The sequence below is a fragment of the Notolabrus celidotus genome, chromosome 8 (assembly GCF_009762535.1).
Source record: "Notolabrus celidotus isolate fNotCel1 chromosome 8, fNotCel1.pri, whole genome shotgun sequence".
Classification (NCBI taxonomy): Eukaryota; Metazoa; Chordata; class Actinopteri; order Labriformes; family Labridae; genus Notolabrus; species Notolabrus celidotus.
The window spans coordinates 333,155-356,021 of record NC_048279.1 but is presented as its reverse complement, the minus strand read 5'-3'; the positions used below and the strand labels follow the sequence as shown (position 1 = coordinate 356,021).

General features: G+C 44.0%; 2 protein-coding genes across 4 annotated transcripts in view; both read right to left on the bottom strand.

The window, feature by feature from the left end:
* The window catches only part of mlsl (malate synthase-like), a 12,618-nt gene extending 1,274 nt beyond the window's left edge, over window positions 1-11,344 (bottom strand). The window contains exons 1-13 of one of the 2 annotated variants that reach the window (XM_034689624.1): window positions 11,174-11,344; window positions 8,711-8,839; window positions 8,415-8,633; window positions 6,523-6,613; window positions 6,367-6,443; window positions 4,078-4,188; window positions 3,926-3,985; window positions 3,126-3,282; window positions 2,772-2,970; window positions 2,115-2,193; window positions 1,947-2,039; window positions 1,754-1,826; window positions 1,608-1,675 (exon numbers count right to left, since the gene is read on the bottom strand). In XM_034689624.1, coding sequence (XP_034545515.1) covers window positions 1,608-1,675; window positions 1,754-1,826; window positions 1,947-2,039; window positions 2,115-2,193; window positions 2,772-2,970; window positions 3,126-3,282; window positions 3,926-3,985; window positions 4,078-4,188; window positions 6,367-6,443; window positions 6,523-6,613; window positions 8,415-8,633; window positions 8,711-8,839; window positions 11,174-11,179 — 1,362 coding nt within the window. In that variant the 5' untranslated portion in view covers window positions 11,180-11,344. Of the gene's footprint in view, window positions 1-1,607; window positions 1,676-1,753; window positions 1,827-1,946; window positions 2,040-2,114; window positions 2,194-2,771; window positions 2,998-3,125; window positions 3,283-3,925; window positions 3,986-4,077; window positions 4,189-6,366; window positions 6,444-6,522; window positions 6,614-7,147; window positions 7,234-8,414; window positions 8,634-8,710; window positions 8,840-11,173 lie in introns of those variants that run through there. The other variant, XM_034689625.1, reaches the window with a different exon arrangement.
* A 4,461-nt stretch (window positions 11,345-15,805) lies between these two features.
* Window positions 15,806-22,867, bottom strand: part of fam199x (family with sequence similarity 199, X-linked) — a 17,207-nt gene continuing 10,145 nt past the window's right edge. The window contains exons 5-8 of one of the 2 annotated variants that reach the window (XM_034689627.1): window positions 21,521-21,682; window positions 20,696-20,879; window positions 20,436-20,539; window positions 15,806-17,458 (exon numbers count right to left, since the gene is read on the bottom strand). In XM_034689627.1, coding sequence (XP_034545518.1) covers window positions 17,285-17,458; window positions 20,436-20,539; window positions 20,696-20,879; window positions 21,521-21,682 — 624 coding nt within the window. In that variant the 3' untranslated portion in view covers window positions 15,806-17,284. The remainder of the gene's footprint in view (window positions 17,459-20,435; window positions 20,540-20,695; window positions 20,880-21,520; window positions 21,683-22,867) is intronic. The other variant, XM_034689628.1, reaches the window with a different exon arrangement.

Genomic DNA, 22,867 nt, shown 5'->3' with positions numbered 1-22,867 from the left:
ATTAACATGCAGTATCAATTACACACTCGCTAGAAAAACGCTGCACCACATAGATGTGTTTCATCACCAAGCCTCACCCTTCAGTGATGAAGATCAAAGTCAATGCCAAAGTGCAAAAAGCTGCACTTCCTCAAGTGTCCACTTTAGGCTCCAAGAGCCAAGGAGGCCTCTTTAAACCGTTCGTTTCTACAGCACGCTCAGACAGGTTTCTAGACTGGTACAGAAACCAGACTACGTATCAACGAAGCCTGTGGGCAAGACGACACCAGCCCGAGGGTTCTCAGGATGTGATCTGGGCAGCTTGCAGGGTTCTGTCAGGGGTCAGCACCTCTTCAATCTCTCACTGAGGTTGACGATCGTGCCAGAGCTGTGGAGGACTTCCTGCATCGACCCAGTGCCGAAGAAAGGACGTCCCAGCGCTCTCAACGACTACAGACCTGTGGCACTCACGTCACGTGAAGATGAAGACCTTTGAGAGGCTGGTTCTTCAGCACCTGAGGACACTGCTGAATGCTTTCTTGGACCCGCTGCAGTTTTCATATCGGCTGTACTTCAGAGTTAAGAACATTATCCTCCTCAGCTAAAGGTCTTGTTCACACGTGGAGAAGCAGTGAGCTGTAAGAGCCATGTCCTTTGACACCTCCCATGCTTTCACCATTCAGCCTGCCTTTTACACCTCCATCAGAGAGGTGGAGGTGGTTTTTGACATCCTCCTGAATACACGGTCTGAATCGGGAGTGATCTCTCTTCAGCCTGGAGCACTGCCGTCCCTGCTGTATCAGCTTCACTCACACTTCATCATTTCCTTTCTTGATTTTGTGCTCGTTCATTATTGAATCGATGTGCAACCCTTTCAATCGCGTGGACTCAGCTCCACACACACAAATGGATGCTGGTTCAGGAGCCCTGTGACTAAGCTGCCATGCTGTGAGGAGCACAACCAGTTTCAGTAGATCTGTCACAATTATCACCTGCCTCACCTGCTCAGCCTCTCAGCCCCAGTACATTTCCACTCCCCTTCAGTTTCCCTTCGTTTACCTGAACCACACTCTCCTCATTAGGCCAACACAAGTCACCTGTTCCTCATTACCTGCTGCCAGTATTTAAGCCCTGGTCTCAGCTCACTCAGAGCCAGGTTGTTCTCTGTGATCCAAGACTCTCCAGCACTCTCCCTTGGATTGATCTCCCAGTTTCGACCCTGCCTGTCCCCGACCTCCCGTCCTCGTTTCTGCCCTGGTAACTAGCCTTCCGTCCCCTACATAGAGATTTGCCTGCTCCTCGTCTGTTTCCAGCCTGTTCCTCCACAGAGCGGCTCGGCGTGCTTTCGCCACCTCGCTGCCTGGGAAGCTGCACCGCATTCCTGCTGAGGAGATCCAGCGACCCAGACTTTGTACCACCTGGCAAGTATTGCCACCTGTCTGTCCGGATTTACCAGCTCTTCAGAGACTTGACCACTCACCTGTGTCTTGCCCGCCCGGCGGGTTGGTCACAACTGTTACCTGCTGTTCCCCCGGGCTCCAGTGTGCTGCTTTTGGGTTCACCCTCACACCCGTAACAAGATCTTTAGTTCTTATACCAAAGAGGATGAAGTTTATCTCTAATCCCACCTGTGATCTGGAGATCTCTGCTGTGGCTGAATCTTCCACCTGGCCTCTGTAGACAAAGTGACCAACACCTGGAAACAGAGTTTGAACAGTCAGAGTTAGTCCTGCTCTGTCTCACCTCAGACTGTCGTGTGTGTGAATGTCCTCACCTGACAGCCATGCATTCATAAAGAGGACACCCACCGCAATGTTATACTTCAATCCATAAGGCGTGACTCCTCCCTGAAAACAACAGACTGTGAATCAGGATGATCTGTCTTCATACCACGCTGTCAGAGTCACTCATTCTCATATTCTGTGAGGCTCCTCTCAGGGACGGAGAGATGTTAACCGATGACTGACCGAGGGCATGGACAGCAGGTCCTCAGGAGTCACACTGACGTCAGTCCGCAGCTGGTGGAGCTGGTTATCTCCTTCAGTGTGACGCTGGAAGAGCTGGAGGAGACTCAAACCATTAAAACGCTCCTCTGGGCTTATGGAAAGTCTGTGAGGTCAGGATCAAGTCCTTACCTTCTGCATGGGCTCAATCAAACGCAGGTCGTACACCATGAACCCGTCCACACCTGCTTCGATTTCCAGCATCTTCAGTCTGAAAGGAGGAGGGGAACCAGTCACTGGAGGAACAGCTGATCATCAGGACAGAGTTAGTGTTAAAGAATGAGACTGGATCAGCAACACCTAATAACAACATGTTCAATATTACGGTCTCAGCAGATGTGAAACTGAATACTGAATTTCCCTTAGGGATAAATAAAGTACCTTCTATTCTATTCTATTCCACGTGTGTCTAACATGAGTCTGGTCCTGCTGGAGGTTTCTGCCTGTTAAAGGAAGTTTGTCCTTGCCATTGTAACTTGCTAAATGCTGCAAAGTGCTCTGCTCATGGTGGATTAAGATGAGATCAGACTGAGTCCTGTCTGTAAGATGGGACTGGATCTGATCCGGTCTTGATGTTGGGTCTTTGTTAATAATAGAACATAGAGTTCGGTCTAGACCTGCTCTGTTTGGAAAGAGTCTGCGGCTCCACCAGTCTGTTTGTTGTGCTCAGACTGTGGCTTCATGTGCACCTGGTCTCAGGGGCTACTTTAGCTTGACTTTTATAAACAGGAGTTTGTGGAGATGCTCTCCAGCTCATCCCGAGACCTCCCTCAGTGGGGATGTTTCTACCTGGAGACAGTGGCTAACACTTCCTGGTGGGAGTCACTGAGCGGGTCCTGAGGCAGCAGCAGGGCCGCCATACCTCCTGTGGCCAGCGCTCCCCTCCGATGGCACGTCTGAACCAGCAGGTCCATGTAGCTTCGTAGAAAACGCTTCTCCATGTTGACATATTTGCTGCGGTCAGGCAGCAGGAAGTTGTGTCGGTGACCTGGAGGAGACACACAAGACTTGTGGGCTTTAATGGGACCAGTTCTGGGACTAGTCCTGAAGCTACATGCAGCCCTGGACCTCTGGCAGAAACTAGAGGCTCAGAGGAACACAGAGAGATTTAGGATCTGAAGATACGGGAGGTTTCACTCTCACCAAACTTGTTGACAAATGAAGCTGAATAATCCCAGATCCCACAGTTGAGTCCGGCTGAATGATCCCGCAGCTCGAAGAGGATCTCCTCCATCTCAAACGCTGCCAACACGTTCTCTATCAGCACGGTCGCCTTAATGCAGCCCAGGGGCAGGCCCAGCTACACACACACACACACACACACACACACACACACACACACACACACACACACACACACACACACACACACACACACACGCACACACACACACACACACACACACACACACACACACACACACACACACACACATGAACGAACGAGAGGATTACACTGCTGCAGTGGCAACAACACATTGTACAGATGTGGATCTTCTTCCACTACACTGTTCCTACTGTTTCTACACACACTGCATGTTGTGTGTGAGAGGCTTTCATTCTTGAGGACATGCACAGTGCATGTAGCAGCCACATGCTGAACACAAGTAAGTCCATATCCAGCCTCACTCAGACTGTGATGGAGCTGAGCTGCTGTCATGTCCTGTGTTTTTCTCCTATGATTGGTGTTATCCTAATTTGACATAGAGTGGTCTAGACCTGCTCTGTTTATAAAAGCGTCTCCAGATAATGTTTGTTGTGATTTGGCACTATACAAATAAAGATTGATTGATTGATTGATCCTTTGATACAGGATGTTGTGGTTGGTAACCTGTCTCTTCACAGAATCTGGACCATTCAAAAGTGCTCATTTTGATAACTGCAAAGGTAAAGGACATTAGATGCTAACATCTATATTACCAAGGTAACCTTCATGTGCCGACCTTCTCTTGTGTCCAGACAAAGATCTTGTTCCACAGTCGAGCCTCCACGAAGCTCTCCACCTGGACAAGAGGGAGACGAGAACAGGAGAGCGTCATGTGGACTCGGCTCAAATAACACTGATCCTCCGTGCACATGAGAGACTGTGTGTTACTTTGGAGAGGTAGAAGAACGGCCCACTCTTGTTTTCAAACAGCATCTTTCCACAGTGAAACATGAGGAGTCCAAAGTCAAAGAGAGGACCAGGAGCCTCTTTCCCCTCCACCTGACAGACAGACAGAAAGACAGAGATAGAGAGGCAGGTTGTAGTCTTTATGTACAGACTCAAGACATCAAAATTCACAGACTGAATCTTACACATGTCAAAATAATCACTTTAATCACAAGAACCCTTCTTTTACCAAGCGGACACAGATACACTCACATCTTCCAACAAGTTACAGAGACCTGTATGCTCAGGGAGAAAACACAAACTCTACACAGCTGAGGACTCAAACCAGGAACCATCGCACTGTGAGCTGAAAACACAACCACTGCACCACCTCTCAGCCTGGGCCCTGCTTTTGATTGATAGGTTAACATTTGAACAGGCCTCCAAACAAATCAACCAAACGATGCTTTTCCACCCAGAAGTACCAGGAACTTCTCCTCAAGGAACTAAATGGTTCCTGTAGCCCATTGTTGTCAACAACGTGAACTGGGTTGTATTTCCGGGCTGGTGCTCGCGCTGGTTCGGAGCTGGTTGAACTCACGAAACAATACGGCACCCGTTTGTTTTCCCGCCCACTTGAGCCCGTGGAAGAGGCACGTCATGGCGTCAGATTTACCTGACCGCTTTTCCCAGCAGCGCTAGCGCAAACTTTCCCTCACAACAACAACAACGATGGCGAACAACGGCAGCTTGCCGTCTCGGCCGACCACTGCTTTGACTTGGAATCCATTAGTCTCTTTTACTACACTGAAGGACAATGGAGGAAACATGTTTGGATTGTGTTTTTGACCACGGCAACCCCGCCCCTCGGCCCTCGCCCCTGGCCCCTCACCCCTCGCCCCTCGCCCATGGCCCCTCGCCCCTCGCCCCTCGTCCCTGACATAAGAGATTCAGGTTACGGCAGGGGTGACCCTAACCCTAACCCTAACCCTAACTAACCTAGACCAGCAAAGAGTTGGAGCCACTCTGGAACTGGTTTTCCTGGCCAGGAGCCGTTTCACTCACAGTCGAAGCACAAAACAATTGAGCGCCGGCTCCGAACCGGCCCTGAAACTGCCCTGTTAACTGGAGACTTTCAGCCGGATGCATCCCTCATAAACGTCTTTAGACCATCATTAAATATCTGATGAGGATATTTTGAAATCTTAATAAAAACTAAACTAGTTTGCATTCCCAGGAACTCCCTCTGTGTTTCAACAGCTGTGTAAACTCCACAAACACTGACACGTTCAGCTGAAGGTCTCCAGTTTACAGGGTCACTTTTAAAACCGTAACACCGGTAGAGACAAATTCACACTATCAGGCTCAGAGAAGACTACTTTTCCGGAGTAAATAAACCGAGTGAATCACAGGTGTGTGTGAGGTCACTGTGGACGGAGGGGGAAATAAAAACACTGAGGGTACTCTACCAATCAGAAACGTTCAGCACTGCAGGCCACGCCCCTGGAAGATCCTGGACCCTCAGATTGTACCCCCCCTGCTGTCGCACCTTGAGAACTGTTGCAAGAGGAACCAGCACTCCACTGATCTCCACCCCTCAATCTGTATTCAATTTGGCACTAAAATAATACGTCCAAATCGTCCAAATGCAATATGTAAACACTGGTAGAGCGGTCCACGTGTGATCTCACTCAGTGTGAGACAGAGAGAGAGAGAGAGAGAGAGAGAGAGAGAGAGAGAGAGAGAGAGAGAGAGAGAGAGACACAGAGAGAGAGAGAGAGAGAGAGAGAGAGAGAGAGACAGAGAGAGAGAGAGAGAGAAGAGCTCCCTGATAGTTTGATGGTTGCCTAAATGATCTGAGTAGGCGTCTCCTGCAGGTTGAGCTCAGGCGGAGAGTCTCAGAGCCCCTCTCCTGACCTACTGTCGCAGAACACTGTTCCAGATTGATCCTTGTGAGCAGCTTCACTGAGGCCTCTGAGTGTGTGCCTCTGTTCAGTACATCAGATGAATGATGAACTTTGTGTGGACAAGGTTTATGACACGAAGGTTTAACCTGCAAGTTGCTCTTTAAACCAGTGATGTCATTAGGACGTTAGACTCTTAGATCCTCCTCTCAGAACACCTCTGAATATTTCTGTGATGAGAATGATGCTAAAGTTTAGATATAGTGAACATGAGTTTGTCTTTGTCAGCAGTCATACAGCTCACATTACAGAGACACAAACATCACATCCATCTCTTCCAGCCATGTGAGCTGCAGGTATCAGTGAAGGGGTGTTGGTGTTGGTCTACCATCATGTTGTGCTCCACCATGTTCCAGGCACGAGGGCGGAGCATCAGCACCGGGGCCTGAGAGATGTGTGGAGCCCCTGTGATCACACGGACAGAGGCAGGAGTCAGTTCTGCAGTGACAGACTAACACGAGTATGGATCATGAGTCCCTCTCACCGTGGAGCTGGCTGTGGACGGCCTGGAACACATTATGAAGACCTCTGATCTGGTTGAAGTATGTGGGGCAGTTTCCATCATCAAAGTCAACCTGTGTATCAATCAGAGAGGAGTCAGGTGATCATCTGTAACACTGCTGAGACAGGGCAGCTGTGTTTACTGAGGGCCCGGACAGTCCTACAGCGCCCCCCTGTGGTGTTCAACTGAAGGACTGCACTCAGTGCTTTACAACAGAGCCACATTCAAAATGATATATCAAGAGTTAAACTACATTTGTAACAGACACGAGGAAATGATTTATGAGAGAAAAACCTTGAACATTTATGACAATAAAGTTTTTACATAAAAGAATAAAAAATAAACTAAATGAATAAAGTTCTAAATTTGAAATTTGTTGATTTACAAGACAAATGTAAACTTACAGGAACACCAAAGAACAATGAAGACATTTAGAAGAACAACATGATTCATTCTGTAACAGTAAACTTAAGGTTAAAGTTGTAAACTTCAGTATAAAGTTGTAAATTTATCTGAACATTTTTAAATTTACAAAAGAAGTGGAGCAAATGAGTATAAATTAATTCATGCAAATAAGTCATAATAGATAATAGAGGGATACATTTACCAGAGAAAAGTTCAAACAGGAGAATAAAGTCAGACATTTGAATATAAAGTGGTACATTTACAAAGAGGCTGTAAATGTAAATGAACTAAAAGTTTAGATTAACAGGAATTAATTCATGAGAACCAAGTTTATTTACTTACAAAAATATTTTAAATAAAATTAATATTTTAAATGTACATAACTGAACTCATATTTCTACAAGGATAACGTTTTTAAGAGTGAAACCTGCTCGTCTCTTCAGAACAGACTCGGCTTCTTTCAGGAATCACACATTTGTTATTTTATAATGTGGCCCTTATACTCATGACCATACTGAACACAGTCAAAGTACCATGTATCACAAGAACATGTGAGAAAGTGTGAGAGTACTAGAACAAAGTTGTGATTTGAAGAGAAACAGGTGTGACAGTACAAGAGTAAAGCCCAGTATCACCAGAACCAAAGTCTCTGTTCAGCAGAATCAAGTTCATAAAAGGGATTCATCGGTCCAGAGAGGTCTCAGAGTCCTCTTCAGATCTCTCCTGTTATCACTTTGCTCTTATATTCAAAAAGAATCAATAAAAGAGGCGTTTCTCTGTCACCACCTGACGCTATGAACCCACGATGAATGACAGACCACTCTCTGGAAAGAGGTTGTGGGTCTGATGTTGTCAGAGATGTTAACAGGAGCAGAGTCTTCCTGCTTCATGGGACTTCTTACCTCTTCCACAGCATCAACTATCTCCTACATAATAATAATAATTCATTGGATTTATATAGCGCTTTTCTTTATACTCAAAGTTGCTTAAATGTCATTTTAAGTACTCTATCTTTGAAATGATGTTTGGGGTCATTTTCACCTTTAATGAAAGGACAACTGAAAAGAGAGAGGAAGCAGAGAGCGGGGGAAGACATGCAGCAGAGGTTCCAGCGACCGCAGCAATAAGGACTATAGCCTCTGTACATGAGGAGGGCGCTTAAACCATAGACTGTATACAACAAAAGTTGGCTGGCTTAAACCAGTTTAAAACCACTTAAACCAGTTAAGTTAAGTTTGCTTGCTTAAACCAGCTGTGCCCTCAAAGTCAAAAGGACCGACAAAAAGAAACATGCTGCAAATTCAAAGAGCAGGTATTTGATTTTAACACTAACTCTAACCAGACAAACAGCCAATCAGAGTGTGAGGTTTTGGGGTAACAGGAAGGACAGCCACTCTGATTTCAAGCCCCCCCCTCCCCCCTCTACACACCCTGCACACCCCTGATCCCAGCTCAATGAGAGGTTTTACTTGTAAGCCTTGTGCCGGACTCAGGAGGGCTCTGATGAAGTGCTGAGTGTCGCATGGAGCCAGATCTCCCACATCCACATGTCTCCTCTGGAGCCTCGGGGGGACGGGCAGCACCCTCCAGGCAGGGTCCCCCCTGATATGAGAGGTTGTTTTCAGAAAGTTTGGCAGGTCCCCAGAAAGGTCCAAGTGGGCCTTTCTGGACACTCGTAGCCGCAGCACCTGAGAAGAAGGAGAATGTTTCATCCCTATAAATCAAGACATGCAGCAAACACACAGAGAGTCACTGTCTGTCCTACCTGATCCACCTCCTCATCAAACCTGGAGACCAGCTCATGGAGGAAGAGGAGGGCCTCAGTGCTGAAGAGGGTCTTATACTCCTCTTCTACACCCGAGGGAGGGGGAGACAGCTCCATGGAGACTGGGCGCTGTAGAAACAGAGTCAGCGTATCAGAGTCTGTCTGTGTTGGACTCTGAGAGATAACTTTGAGCTCCACTCCGCAGCTCGAGAAAGTTGTCCCCAGGGCCCAGTTTTTCCAAAAACCTTGATCTGGATCAAAATGATCCAGATTTTGTAGGCCCTCTTTTGCTACCCCTGACAAAAAATTAACTTGTAGACTTTGTCCTGGTTTTTCAAAGGCTTTTCAGATAGGATCATTCTGATCCAGATACCACAAGATCAGGGTTACAGGATCTAGATTTGCAGTCTTTGAACAGGCCAGCATCTGTTGGTCAAAGTAATACATTTCATTAACATGGTATGTATATTAAATGTCTCATTGGGATAAACAAATAAAGTCAAACAAAACACTTTTAATGCCCCGGTCACTGAATAACAACAGCAGGAGGACCCCCACTCTTCAGGGGTAGAACCGCCCCTTAAGAGGCCACGTCTGGTGAAAGACCCTAAGAGTCAAGATGGCTGTCGGGATCTGGTGAGGACAGAAACTGAGAGGGCAGAGAAACAGGTCACTGTAGCTGAGGAGCAGATGAAACTGGCTTTGCTTCAGCAGAGGGAAACAAAGCTTCGTATTCACCTCTTCAAAGAGAGGCTGAAAGATGCTGTGTTACAGTTTCTGAGGAAGAAATGCCAAATTATTGTTTTTGCATCTAGTATTTCAAATTCTAGTTGAAAATATTGGATGTTGAACTATTTAAATTAGGATGGATATTGTTTTGGTATGGTCTGTGTTGCTTTACTCTGCAAGCATTGAATAAAAGAATGATTCAATATGTGTCATGTGTCCTACATGTCTCTACTTCCACCCTGAATCCACCCTAAATCCACCCTGAATCCACTCTGAATCCACCCTAATCCACCCTCAATCCACCTTGAATCCAACCTGAATCCACCCTGAATCCACCCTAAATCCACCTTGAATCCACCCTGAATCCACCCTAAATCCACTCTGAATCCACCCTAATCCACCCTCAATCCACCCTGAATCCACCCTAAATCCACCTTTAATCCGCTCTGAATCCACCTTGAATCCACCCTAAATCCACCCTAAATCCACTCTGAATCCACCCTAATCCACCCTCAATCCACCTTGAATCCACCCTGAATCCACTCTGAATCCACCCTGAATCCACCCTAAATCCACTCTGAATCCACCCTAAATCAACCCTGAATCCACCCTAAATCCACCTTGAATCCACCCTGAATCCACCCTAAATCCACTCTGAATCCACCCTAAATCAACCCTGAATCCAGCCTAAATCCACCTTGAATCCACCCTGAATCCACTCTGAATCCACCCTAAATCAACCCTGAATCCAGCCTAAATCCACCTTGAATCCACCCTGAATCCACTCTGAATCCACCCTAAATCAACCCTGAATCCAGCCTAAATCCACCTTGAATCCACCTTGAATCCACTCTGAATCCACCCTAAATCCACTCTGAATCCATTCAAGTTTTTGAAAAACTGGCCCAGGTGAGCAGAGAGCTTTGAGGTAAACATGTGTATCAATGTGTGCTTGGTTTTCATTGTATTTATGGTGTAAAGCTATAATCAGTACTAGCAGCGTGTCCTCGGCTTGTTTCATGGTGGCTGACCCCTTAAAACATGAGCACTGACTGACAGAACCAGAGGGAGGCTCAGGCTCTGTTTCTTGAGTGCAGTTCTCTTTTAAGTGAGTGGTTTTTATTTTGCATTGTGTATAACACTGGCAGCATGTTTGCTGTTCATGTCTGTCATATTTGTTTTCAATGTTTTCAATGTACATCCTTTGTTTTGGACCAGCTGCAGCCTATGGAGACTTGTCTTTAGTTTTTAAGAAGCTTATTCAGCAAACCTGGAAAAATAAAAAAGTGTCTTCAGATAACGCTTGTTGTGATTTGGCACTATACAAATAAAGATTGATTGAGGGTTATTCTCTGCTGATTTATTGTCACCTTGGTCTAACACAGGAAATACGCTCATCCCAACCTTCAGTCTGACAGTTTAACAAACTGTCCCAAACCCAAACAAATCAACAACAACAATCTGTGAAAGAAGCCAAACAGAAGATCAACTTAAATCTGAGGTTTTCAGCACAGAGACAGCTCTCTGCGGTCAGACTGAGAGGCAGTCCTGAAGTTACTGATTGAACAGAGCAGCTCAGAAGTTGAGTTCTCTTTTCAGTGTGTTACTTCAAACACTCTCACACTCTGAGCCCTGACTCAGCACTCTAACAGCTGTAGTGCATAATGTCACTGTTCGTCTCATCTGACACACAGCTGCTTCTTTCTCCTGCAGAGGAATAAAACGTGTACTTACAGACATGCTGATGGAAACCTCTGCTCACTCTGCAGGTCTGGACTCTGTTATGAGCTTATTCTGGTCACTGTTTGAACAGGAAGATGTTTGTGTAGAGTTTAAAGTCCATTGTGTCTACAGACCCCTCTTAAAAAAACATCTTATTGATCGTAACGGTAACATAGAAAATAAATGGATTAAAACTAAACTCCACTGTTCTTGTACAGGTTGTTCAGGTTATTATTATTTAGGTTGTTCAGGTTATTATTATTTAGGTTGTTCAGGTTATTATTAAAGCAGCTGTTTTCTCATTTCCTGTTTGTTTGTATCCAGTCTGACATGATGCAACCCTGAACCATACACAGGCGTGTGACTGGATCAGAACTGAAACTAGCACGCACGCACGCACGCACGCACGCACGCACGCACGCACGCACGCACGCACGCACGCACGCAGAAAAGCAGTCTCTACAAAAGAGAGAGGGGGAGATTGTGTCTCAGTGGACACTACAGTGTGCACACAGTGAACAGTGACAAATACAGATTTAGAAACATTGAAGAAGAATCACTGTTTCCAGAGCGGATTGTAGCAGATGTGTCCTATGTCTCATGGACATGAGATTAGAAAAGCACATCAGAGAGAGTGGAAGCAGTGTTTTACGATGATTGTTAATCAAACTTCGATCATTAAGAACCAAAGGAAGGATTTAGAGACAGACCTTTTCCATGTACAGGCTTGAGGATGAGATGGCGCCTGAGAATTATAAAAACCTGTTATTCTAAAATCTAGAATTTAAAATCCTTCTTCTGACCTACAAAGCTCTTAATGATCAGACACCTTCATATCTTAAAGAGCTCATAGTGCCCTATTACCCCTCTAGAACACTACGCTCCCAACATGCAGGCCTGCTGGTCGTACCTAAAGTCTCTAAAAGTAGTATGGGAGGTAGAACCTTCAGTTATCAGGCCCCTCTCCTTTGGAATCATCTACCAGTCAGGGTCCGGGAGGCAGACCCCCTCTCTACTTTTAAGAGTAGGCTTCAAACTTTCCTTTTTGATAAAACTTATAGTTAGAGCTGGATCAGGCTTGGACCAGCTCTTAGTTATGCTGCTATAGGCTTAGACTGACACACTGGGACCCTGTCTTTCCCTCTCTCTCCTCTCTCTACCTGTCTCTTCCTTTACCTTTTCCTGTCCCATTAAAGTTACTAACCATAGACCTTTCTGGAGTCCCTGAGCTCCCTTGTCTCGTAGGTTCCTCTGGATCTCTGCTGCTGTGGACGTGCCAGACTCCAGCTGCTACAACTACTACTATCCGTCTCACCACTATCATCTCTCTCTCTCTTCATCCCCCTCTATCCCTCTCTCCAACACGGTCTCAGCAGATGTGTGTCTAACATGAGTCTGGTCCTGCTGGAGGTTTCTGCCTGTTAAAGGAAGTTTGTCCTTGCCACTGTAACTTGCTAAATGCTGCAAAGTGCTCTGCTCATGGTGGATTAAGATGAGATCAGACTGAGTCCTGTCTGTAAGATGGGACTGGATCTTATCCTGTCTTGATGTTGGGTCTTTGTTAATAATAGAACAGAGTACGGTCTAGACCTGCTCTGCTTGGAAAGAGTCTGAGGATAATGTTTGTTGGGATTTGGATCCATATAAATAAAGATTGATTGATTGATTGATTGATTGATTGATTGATTGATTGATTGATTGATTGATTATTATTTCCCTTTATGATAAATTAATGTAGAGATTGGGATGGGTTTTCTCTTTTTGCAGATGAAGGGGGTAACAGGGGAAGAAATGTAGAGTTTATTGTAGAGAAAATTTGGGCAGAAAGAAGCGGGCCGGTCCACAAATGGGTTTTGAGTTTTGAGTAAAAAACACACAAAAAAAGTTATTAATGTAAAGACTGGAAAGAGTCAAAAAAAATGAGACCAAGATAAATCATGTCAGAACTTTTTCCACCTTTAATGTGTCCTATAACATGAACAATTCAACTGAAAACAAAATTAAAATCTTTTAGGGGGAAGAATAAAAAATAAAAACCTAAAATAATGTGGTTGCATAAGTGTACACACACTTTAACTAATAACTGTTTGAAGCACCTTTTGATTTTATTACAGCACTCTGTTTTTTTTGTAGGAGTCTGTTAGCATGGCACATCTTGACGTGGTGATATTTGCCCATTCTTCTTTACAAAAAAGCTCCAAATCCATCAGATAGTGAGGACATCTCCTGTGCACAGCCCTCTTCAGATCCCCCCCACAGATATTCAACTGGATTCAGGTCTGGACTCTGGCTGGGCCATTCCAAAACTTTAATCTTCTTCTGGTGAAGCCATGCTGTTGTTGATTTGGATGTATGCTTTGGTTTGTTGTCGTGTTGAAAGGTGAAGTTCCTCTTCATCTTCATCTTTCTAACGGAAGCCTGGAGGTTTTGTGTTAAACTGACTGGTGTTTGTAACTGTTCATACTCCCCTCCACATTGACTAAGGCCCTGGTTCCAGCTGAAGAAAAACAGGCCCAAAGCATGATGCTGTCCCCACCATGCCTCTCTGTGGGTCTGGTGTTCTTAATGTGATGTGCAGTGTTGTTTTTATGACAAACATACCTTTTGGAATTATGGCCAAAAAGTTCAACCTTGGTTTGATCAGACCATAAAACATTTGATGCTTTTGGGAGACTTCATGTATGTTTCTGAAACATGTTGCCGGGCTTGGGCATAGCAGAAACATATGAAGAATAGGAGAGATGTTGTCACATGTAGTACACAGACAGTACTAGTCAGAAATCCCTGCAGCTCCTTTAATGTTGCTGTAGGCCTCTTGGAAGCCTCCCTGAACAGTTTTCTTCTGGTCTTTTCATCAGTGTTGGAGGGATGTCCAGTTCTTGGTAATGTCACTGTTGTTCCATATTTTCTCCACTTGATGATGACAGTCTTCTCTGTGGTAGATGGTATATCTAATACCTTGGAACATGTTTGTATTCTTCTCCTGACTGATACCTTTCAACAATGAGATCCCTCTGCTGCTTTGGAAGCTCTCTGTGGACCATGGCTTTTGCTGTAAAATGAACTGAGGAAATGTGATGAAAATCCTCCTAGAACAGCTGATCTTTATTGGGATTAATCAAAGTCACTTTAAATTATGACAGGTGGATACTGACCACTATTTGTCATGAGTTTGAATGTGATTGGTTAATTCTGAACACAGCCACACCCCCAGTTATAAGAGGGTGTGTACAATTATGCAACCACATTATTTAGATTAAGATTTAATTTTGTTTTCAGTTGAATTGTTCATGTTATAGGTCACATTAAAGGTGGAAAAAGTTCTGACATGATTTATCTTGGTCTTATTGTTTTACATCACAAAACCTGCATTTTAACAGGTGGGTGTAGACTTCTGATATCCACTGTATATATATGTAGGCTACTGTATGTACACAACCAGTCAAAAGTTTGGAAACACCTTCTCATTAAAGGGTTTGTATTTATTGTAATGATTGTAAACACTGTAGATTAATACCAAAGACATCCAAACTATGAAAGAAAATATATGGAATTATTGAATTTTTAGAAAAGTGTTAAACAAAACAGAATCTGTTTTATATTTTAGATTCTGTAAAGTAGCCCCCTTTTTCCTTCATGACAGCTTTGCACACTCTTGGTATTCTCTCAGTCTGCTTCATGAAGTGGTCTCCTGGAATGGTTTCTAATGAACATGAGCCTTGTCAAGAGTTCATTTGTAGAATGACTTGCCTTCTTAATGTGTTTGAGACCATCAGTTGTGTTGTTGGATAGTCCTATTTGACTACTGTTGTAATCCAGATTATGGTAAAACCAGATTATTTCATAGTTTTGATGAATGAGAAGGTGTGTCCAATATATATATAAATATATATAAAATGTATCTTTGTTGAAAGTCCTACAAGGGCTGCTGATCTGTGTTGTCTGTAAAAAGCATTCTGTGATGACCAGGTGATGACACTGATTTCAGCTAAATGGTCATTTTCTCACATATCTCCCCAGTAGAGTTTGTAGTTTGTTTTAATCATTTCTAGAGCTCATTAATGTTCCTACAGTTTAAGTAAGAGACCCAATAAGCAGTAATGAAAACAATCATAAAAAGCTATTAGTTCAGTATGTAGTGTTGTCTCTATCTTGAAAACGTGACAGTGAGCCCACACTGCCACGAAGTACAGTTTCTCACTGCCTCACAGCTCCATTGGGACTCAAAGGAACACGTTTCAGAGGACTATTGCAGCATGTGGTTTAAATGTGTTTTGATCACAATAAGTTGGTTTACACGTAAACCACATTTCTTCAGTTGACTGTTAAACTCATCAGGCAATTAAAAGGCATACATCGCAAATCACTCTTTTTAAAAACTCACCTTGTTCTCCTAGTTGGACTAATTCAAAGTACAGAGACTACAGAGCGGAGCTCCACGTGATGACCGAGTTAACGGCTCAAATGTCACACGACTGTGTTAGTGTTGTTGAAGTATGTCAGCAGACCAAGCCGGACCCGCTTGCGGACTTTACACTTCCATCTAAAGTATAGTGCCAGAGATGAAGCAGCTAACCAGCACCGCTCTGCTAGCTGCATGGTGTATATGAACAGCTTCTATAATGCACACCTGCAGACACACACCATGGATAGTCCCAGTTTATTTAGGCTTCTGTCAGGAAACAAAGTGAATGCTAGAAAACAAGAACATTTCTCAGAGAACTACCATCTCTTGAGAACAACTCTGCTAAATGCTTCAAAACAAGACTCAAATAAAGCAGGAGAACAGCACAGAGAGAGAGAGAGAGAGTGAGAGAGAGAGAGAGAGAGAGAGAGAGAGAGAGAGAGAGAGAGAGAGAGTGAGAGAGTGAGAGAGTGAGAGAGAGAGAGAGAGAGAGAGAGAGAGAGAGAGAGAGAGAGAGTGAGAGAGTGAGAGAGTGAGAGAGAGAGAGAGAGAGAGAGAGAGAGAGAGAGAGGAGAGAGAGAGAGAGAGAGAGAGAGGAAACCTTCATCACTAGGATATCCTTAAAGCAACCAGAGCAGAAATGTCTCATTTTATACAACACAAGTTACATTTTTACAAGTGTTTTCAAATGTTAATGCAAGCTGTTATTTATTGGACAACACAGGGACTGGATGAGGGAGACGGTTTAAACATGCATTGATTCAGTGCTCCCTCTAAGCCTTTGGTGGAGTGAAATGCTGCCAGAACACTAAGCACATGGAGAGACAGAGCAGTGTACTCCCTACATTAGAAACCCTTCAACATGGTGGTTTGATTTCTGCTCTGTAGTATCGTGTGGTATGATTCTATTTAAGGCGTATTTGAAACTCTGAGACAGACTCAGTGTCTCACACATCATGAGGTATAGACTTCACTGTATTTGTCTCTATTCGGGCACTCTTATTAGTCTGTTGTCTTGTCAAATGAAACAGATGATCATCAGACTGTAAGTATCTTATGCAACAATGCTGCCTGCAGCATGTCACATGGCAGGATGAGCAGGTGAGCTGTGCAGAAGGAGCCTGCATGTTGTGGATGTGAGTATGGTACAGGTGAACACCCTCACCAGATCAGCTAAAACACTGCTAACTCGTATGGAGCTCCTCCTGTGTGAGGGAGAGATGCACTGATCCCATCGCCTGGCTTTGACATGAAGTATCCACTCCTCGTAGCTCTGTTTGTCTGGCCTGATCTTTCCTCTAGTGGTTACCCTAGTATTGGCAGTGGATATCAACTCTCCAGTTCTATGAGCAGTCCTCTTCCTAACTTTGTGAAACTGTAAAAGCTAATAAATAGGGTCTTAGTGTTAAAGCATTCACAATGCAAAAGAAAGCAAGAATGAAGTGTTTTAGCATTTTTGTTGTAGCTACCTTAACGGTGACTGCAGCGTGGTCGGTTTGAGAGCTGGTGGTGCTACAGGAGAACAATCATAATATGCAAAGAGATGAGAACTACAAGCAATGACTGCCCTTTAGACATCCCTCTGGTACAATGCACCACAAGCGTGACCACTTCATAAAGCTACTGGATATTGTGATTTGCATTTCACATGGTCTCTAGGCTCCATGGAAGGTAGTGAGAGAACAGGCGTAGAGGGAGCACTGATTTATTCACTGCTGTCACATCAGTATGTCCAGATCATCGGTGTGGTCGTCCTCCTCCGTCACTCGCAGCGACAGCACCTCCTCGTTTAGAAACAGTCCACTCAGACGCTCCTTGCGGGCCTGTCGCTGCTCCTTTAACTGACGCTTACGGAGCGCTTTCTGCTGAAGTTTACGCTGCTTTGAACGTTTCTGAAAGCAAGAGAAGAGGTTACATCATCAGAATGAGCTACAATGAACGAGTGACAGTCTGTGGTTTGATGAAACAGGAGGGGCCGCAGAAGCACTGGAAATGAGCCACCTGCCAATGAACGGGGTTTCTGAGTGTCAGGTGGTTCTGATGGACCTACAGCAGCACTGAATAGACAACAACAAAGACCTCCTGTTCTGACTCTTTAGAGAGGAGGACATAAACAGGGTGACTCTATTAATAGAACATACAGTAAGGTCTAGACCTGCTCTGTTTGGAAAGAGTCTGAGGAGAATGTTTGTTGTGATTTGGCGCTATACAAATAAAGATTGATGATGGATTGATGGATTGATTGATTGATTGATTGGCCCTGATGCCATGTGTCCCTGAATGAATTAGATTTTGCATAACAGTCAGTTAACTATATAAAACATCATTAGTCTATTATCCTGCTTATTACACTTTGTATTTATCTACAGATGATTGTATTTAGACGCCGAGCTGCGGGTAGTAGTAACATTAAAATGAACTTTTTAATTCAAGTAGAGTCTAAACATTATCCTGAGGTCATAAATCCCATTAAAATGAAGAGTTTTATTCATTATATGGTCTCAACGTTAGCATTTATCCATAGACAGATGCCAAACATTACAACGGCACCTGTATAAGGTCCTCCTCTCTTTTCTTCTCAGTCCTTTAATTGTGCCAAAGCTCATGCTGTGTTGTTTGATGTGATATTAATAAATATCCTCCATGCTGTTTACTGATGCTGGACCAAAGAGGAATCATTAACAGTGCAGTAGATGCATGGTGTCTCCTTCCAAGGTTGTCCCAAGCTCTGCCTTTGCTATTTAAAATCAATAACCCATATGGAGGGGTTTTGACCAATCAGAATCAAGTATTAACACATGTCGGTGGTTAGTGAGGAAGCTGAGAAGTAAAATAATATGACGTTCTTGTCTTCCAGCCAAGGTTTAGTTATAGCTACAGTGCTGTGAAAAAGTATTTGCCCCTTCCTGATTTCTCATATTATTGCACATTTTTTTCACTTAAATGTTTCAGATCATCAAACAAATGTTAATATCAGACAAAGATAACCAGAGTACACATTAGATGTAGTTTTTAAATGATGGTTTTATTCATTAAGGTAAAAAAGTGATCCAAACCCTCCTGACCCTATGTGAAAAAGTATCTGCCCCCTCTTGTTAAATCACAAATTAACTGTGATTAACCTGATTTTTTGGAAAGCTGAGCTCAATTTCACTCTCCACACCCAGGCCTGATTACTGCCAGACCTGTTGAATCAAGAAATCACTTAAATAGAAACTCTCTGACAAAGTGAAGTGAGCTAAAAGATCTAAAAAAGCAACACATCATGTGGCGATCCAAATCAATTCCAGAACAGATGAGAAACAAAGTCATTGACATGTATCAGTCTGGAAAGGGTTACAAAGCCATTTCTAAGGCTTTGGGACTCCAGAGAACCACAATGAGAGACATTATCCACAAATGGAGAAGGCTTTGAACAGTGGTGAACCTTTCCAGGAGTGACCAGACTTCCAAAATTACTCCAAGAACACAGAGATTACTCATCCAGGTCACAAAAGAACCCAGATCTACTTCTGAAGAACTGCAGGCCTCACTTGCCTCAGTTCAGGTCGGTGTCCATGATTCTACAATAAGAAAGAGACCGGGCAGAAACAGCATCCATGGCAGAGCTCCAAGGCAAAAACCACTGCTGACCAAAAAGGACACAAAGGCTCGTTTCACATTGACCAGAAAACATTTTGATGATCCCCGAGACTTCTGGGAAAATATTCTGTGGACTGACATGACAGAAGTTGAACTTTTTGGAAGGTGTGTGTCTCGTTAGTTCTGGTGTAAAACCAACACAGCGTTTGATAGACAGGACATCATACCAACAGTCAAACATGGTGGTGGTAGAGTGATGTTCTGGGGCTTCTCTGCTGCGTCAGGACCTGGATGACTTGCTGTAACTGATGGAACCATGAATTCTGCTCTCTACCAGAAAATCCTGAAGGAGGATGTCCGGCCATCAGTTCGAGACCTCAAGCTTAAGCACACTTGGGTTATGCAGCGGGACAATGATCCAAAACACACCACCAAGTCCACCTCTGAATGGCTTTAAAAAAACAACATGAAGGTTTTGGAGTGGCCTGGTCAAAGTCTGGACTTGTATCCGATAGAGATCCTGTGGTATGACCTTAAACAGGCCGTTCATGCTCGAAAACCCTCCAGTGTGGCTGAATTAAAACAATTCTGTAAAGACCAGTGGGCCAAAACTCCTCCAGAAGTAAAAGACTCATTGGCAGTTATCTCAAACGCTTGATTGCAGTTATTTCCTCCAAGAGTGGCACAACCAGTTATTAGGTTTAGGGACAAATACTTTTTCACACAGGGTCAGGTGGGTTTGGATCACTTTTTTCCCTTAAAAAATGAAATCATCATTTAAAAACTGCATTTAGTGTTTACTCTGGTTACATTTGTCTAATATTAAAATGTGTTTGATGATCTGAAACATTTCACTGTGAAAAATGTGCAAAAATATAAGAAATCAGGAAGGGGCAAATACTTTTTCACAGCACTGTAAATCAGTCCTGAAGAACACGGCTGCACTAAAGGAACCAATGGCACATTGTTTTCTGTTTGAGAGGGAGCAGAGAGCACACTAGTACTTTCTGTAGCAGCTGAAATGATGATCTTCATCATATAATGTATGAGTTGAATACTGGCAGCAGTTTATGACAATAGTCCATCACAGAGTGTTGTTATTTTAAAAAGGGTGGACAGTAAGAGTGACTGGCACATTTGTAAATACAGCCACAGTGGCAGGAAGACAAAGTTCATTTCCAGCTCTGGTCCAAATACACCCTCCAAAGGCTAAAGTGAAATGTGTGTTAGTCAGGCAGAGTATCACTCATTACATACAGGGTCTATGTTCACACAAACAGGTCTTACTTTAGAGTCTCGAATGCGCTCTGCAGCATTGGAGAGGTTTCCGTCACTGTGAGCTCTGCTAATGTTGGCAACACTGCTTCCACTGCAGGCTGATGCTGGACCACCTGCAACCAGATGTGGGAAACAACTGAGACCAGGCAGGAGGACACATTAAACCAATCAGAGGAGAGAACCTCGAGGTACTGTCACTGTTGGATCAAGATTTCTCCATGGGGGGCACTGCTACTGCTACATGACTTACAAACCAGGTATCATCTCACCTGCTACAGAGTTGGAGGCTGTAGAGCCAGTGGAGGAGCTAGCAGAGCTGACCATGCTGGCATTACTGCTGCTGGCTCCACTTACGCCTCCAGTGCTGGCACTGCTGTGACTGCTCCTCTTCCAGCCCTCTCTGGCGCTGCTGGCCCGCTGCCTCGGGCAGTGCTCTCTGATGTAGTTTCTCACCTGAGGACATCACACATATCAAAAAGTGGAACAAGAAGAGTTATTACAGTGCCTTTGTGGTCTTATTGTGCGGGTTTCTCCCCTCTCATTAAACCTCATTGGACTCTTTGGTGCGTGGTCTGAGAGTGAGCTGAAGAAGTACCCATACAGCGTTTATACTGGGCTGAAGAGTCACATCAAGGTTCCAGGCTTCCTCAGCAGATACAGTCTCTGACTAAAACAGGAGAGGACAACACATTGGGTGCTCAGTGCATGAAGACGTTTCAGTCCTGGACTATGATCAGGGACCTGTTAACAGTCCAGGACTGAGAGGTGTTCTTGCACTGCATGAGCTCCTGTTGTTGAGACCGCAGTTTAAAAGATATATTTAGATTTTTAATTTATTTTTTATTGTAGTTCTTATTCTTATTCCTATTCTTATGCCTTGTAAAAAGAGAGCACAGTTTACTAAAGTCAAATTCCTTGTGTGTTCAAGCATACTTGGCCAATAAAGCTGATTCTGAAGAGTCTCGCTGCCTGTGGAGTTTTTGTGGCTCTTTAGTCCAGCTCAGTTGGTGTCGGGTACCTCCTCTGCTGTCCCTTCACAGAGGTGAACATTGTAAAGTTGAAGACTTCATGATGGAGACCTTGTTACTACCCACCTGCTTGAGTTTGTCGTCGGTCAGACAGTTGAGCTCTATGATGAACTCGCTGTCGGTCGGGGAGATCTGAGCATTAGGGTCGATGATCTTGATTATATCCAGCTGCTCTCTCAGGCCCATCTCTGTGCTCACCTTCCGGCTGAGGTACTCGATGTACTCCACCTGTTTGTGGAAACAAAGAAGGACTGTGTTACCCTGGTCCTGGACTCACTGCCTGAAGCACTGAAGACTGAACAGGTAAGAGAGGAGGTATTTAACTTGTGGTGTATTTGATGCTAATTGAAGCTTGACACTGAAAATAGCTGGTGCTTTATATTGCTGCTAGAGATCTGTCTTTAATGTTTGAATACACATCAGATTTTTCTAGAAAAGGATCCAAAACTGTGGTCAACCTAAAACCACCCCAGGGCCTTAAGCCCTGTTTGTGTTACAGCTGGGTGTGATGTTATGCCTGGAAAGGAGCAGGTCTAAGTCTGTAAAGTTAGACTAGTCTCCCTATTAAAGGTAATATCAAAAATGGCTTCTTTACTTATTTTAATCACTGGCGGTTGTTATACCTGACAAATAATTTAGATAAGATCATTTCACGGTTTATATGGATGGTAAAAGACTGAAGGTCAAATCTGAAAGGACTGGGAAGCAACGACATGTACAAGAATGTAAATTGAAGGCCTCGCTGCAGACGGAGGGGTAACCAGGGATTAAGATTCTGTTCACACTCCAACTGTGTTTAAGTTGGTGCCGAAAAATCGACAACTGGGATGGATCTGCTGGGATAAACATTTAACCCCTAGGACCCTTGGGGAGAGCTTTAAATAATGGATTCCAAACAATATAAAAGTATTATATAAAATTAGGAAAAATGGGCAGGTCATATTTTTTCAAGAGCTGAAACAGGATTATAGATTAAACAACCAGGATCACTTCAGATATTCAAAACTTAGGAATTAGTTATAAACGTTTCAGGAGATTAACGTTTGAATATCACAACAACACACCGATCTCCAACATGTCCTTGTACTCCCAGAGAACAGTGTTGGAAGGATGTAATTAACATCCAATGTTAGAGGTAAAATTGTACGTCACACAGACACGGTGGAGAAAGTGTGGGTCAATAGATGTCGATCAGGGTGTCAAGGAAGGGTGCAGTTTTAGGGCCATGGCCAAGGTTCTGGACTATGATATGCCTTAATTATGTGTAGTGTTGTGTTTTGGCTGTTTCATGGCTGATGCTGTATTGAAGGAGTACAGATACTTGTACACTAAAATAACAGCCAACATAAGACAGATGGATCCAAACTGAATTATAATAGTTTCCCTTGCCTCATTAGTTCAACTCTTCAGCTT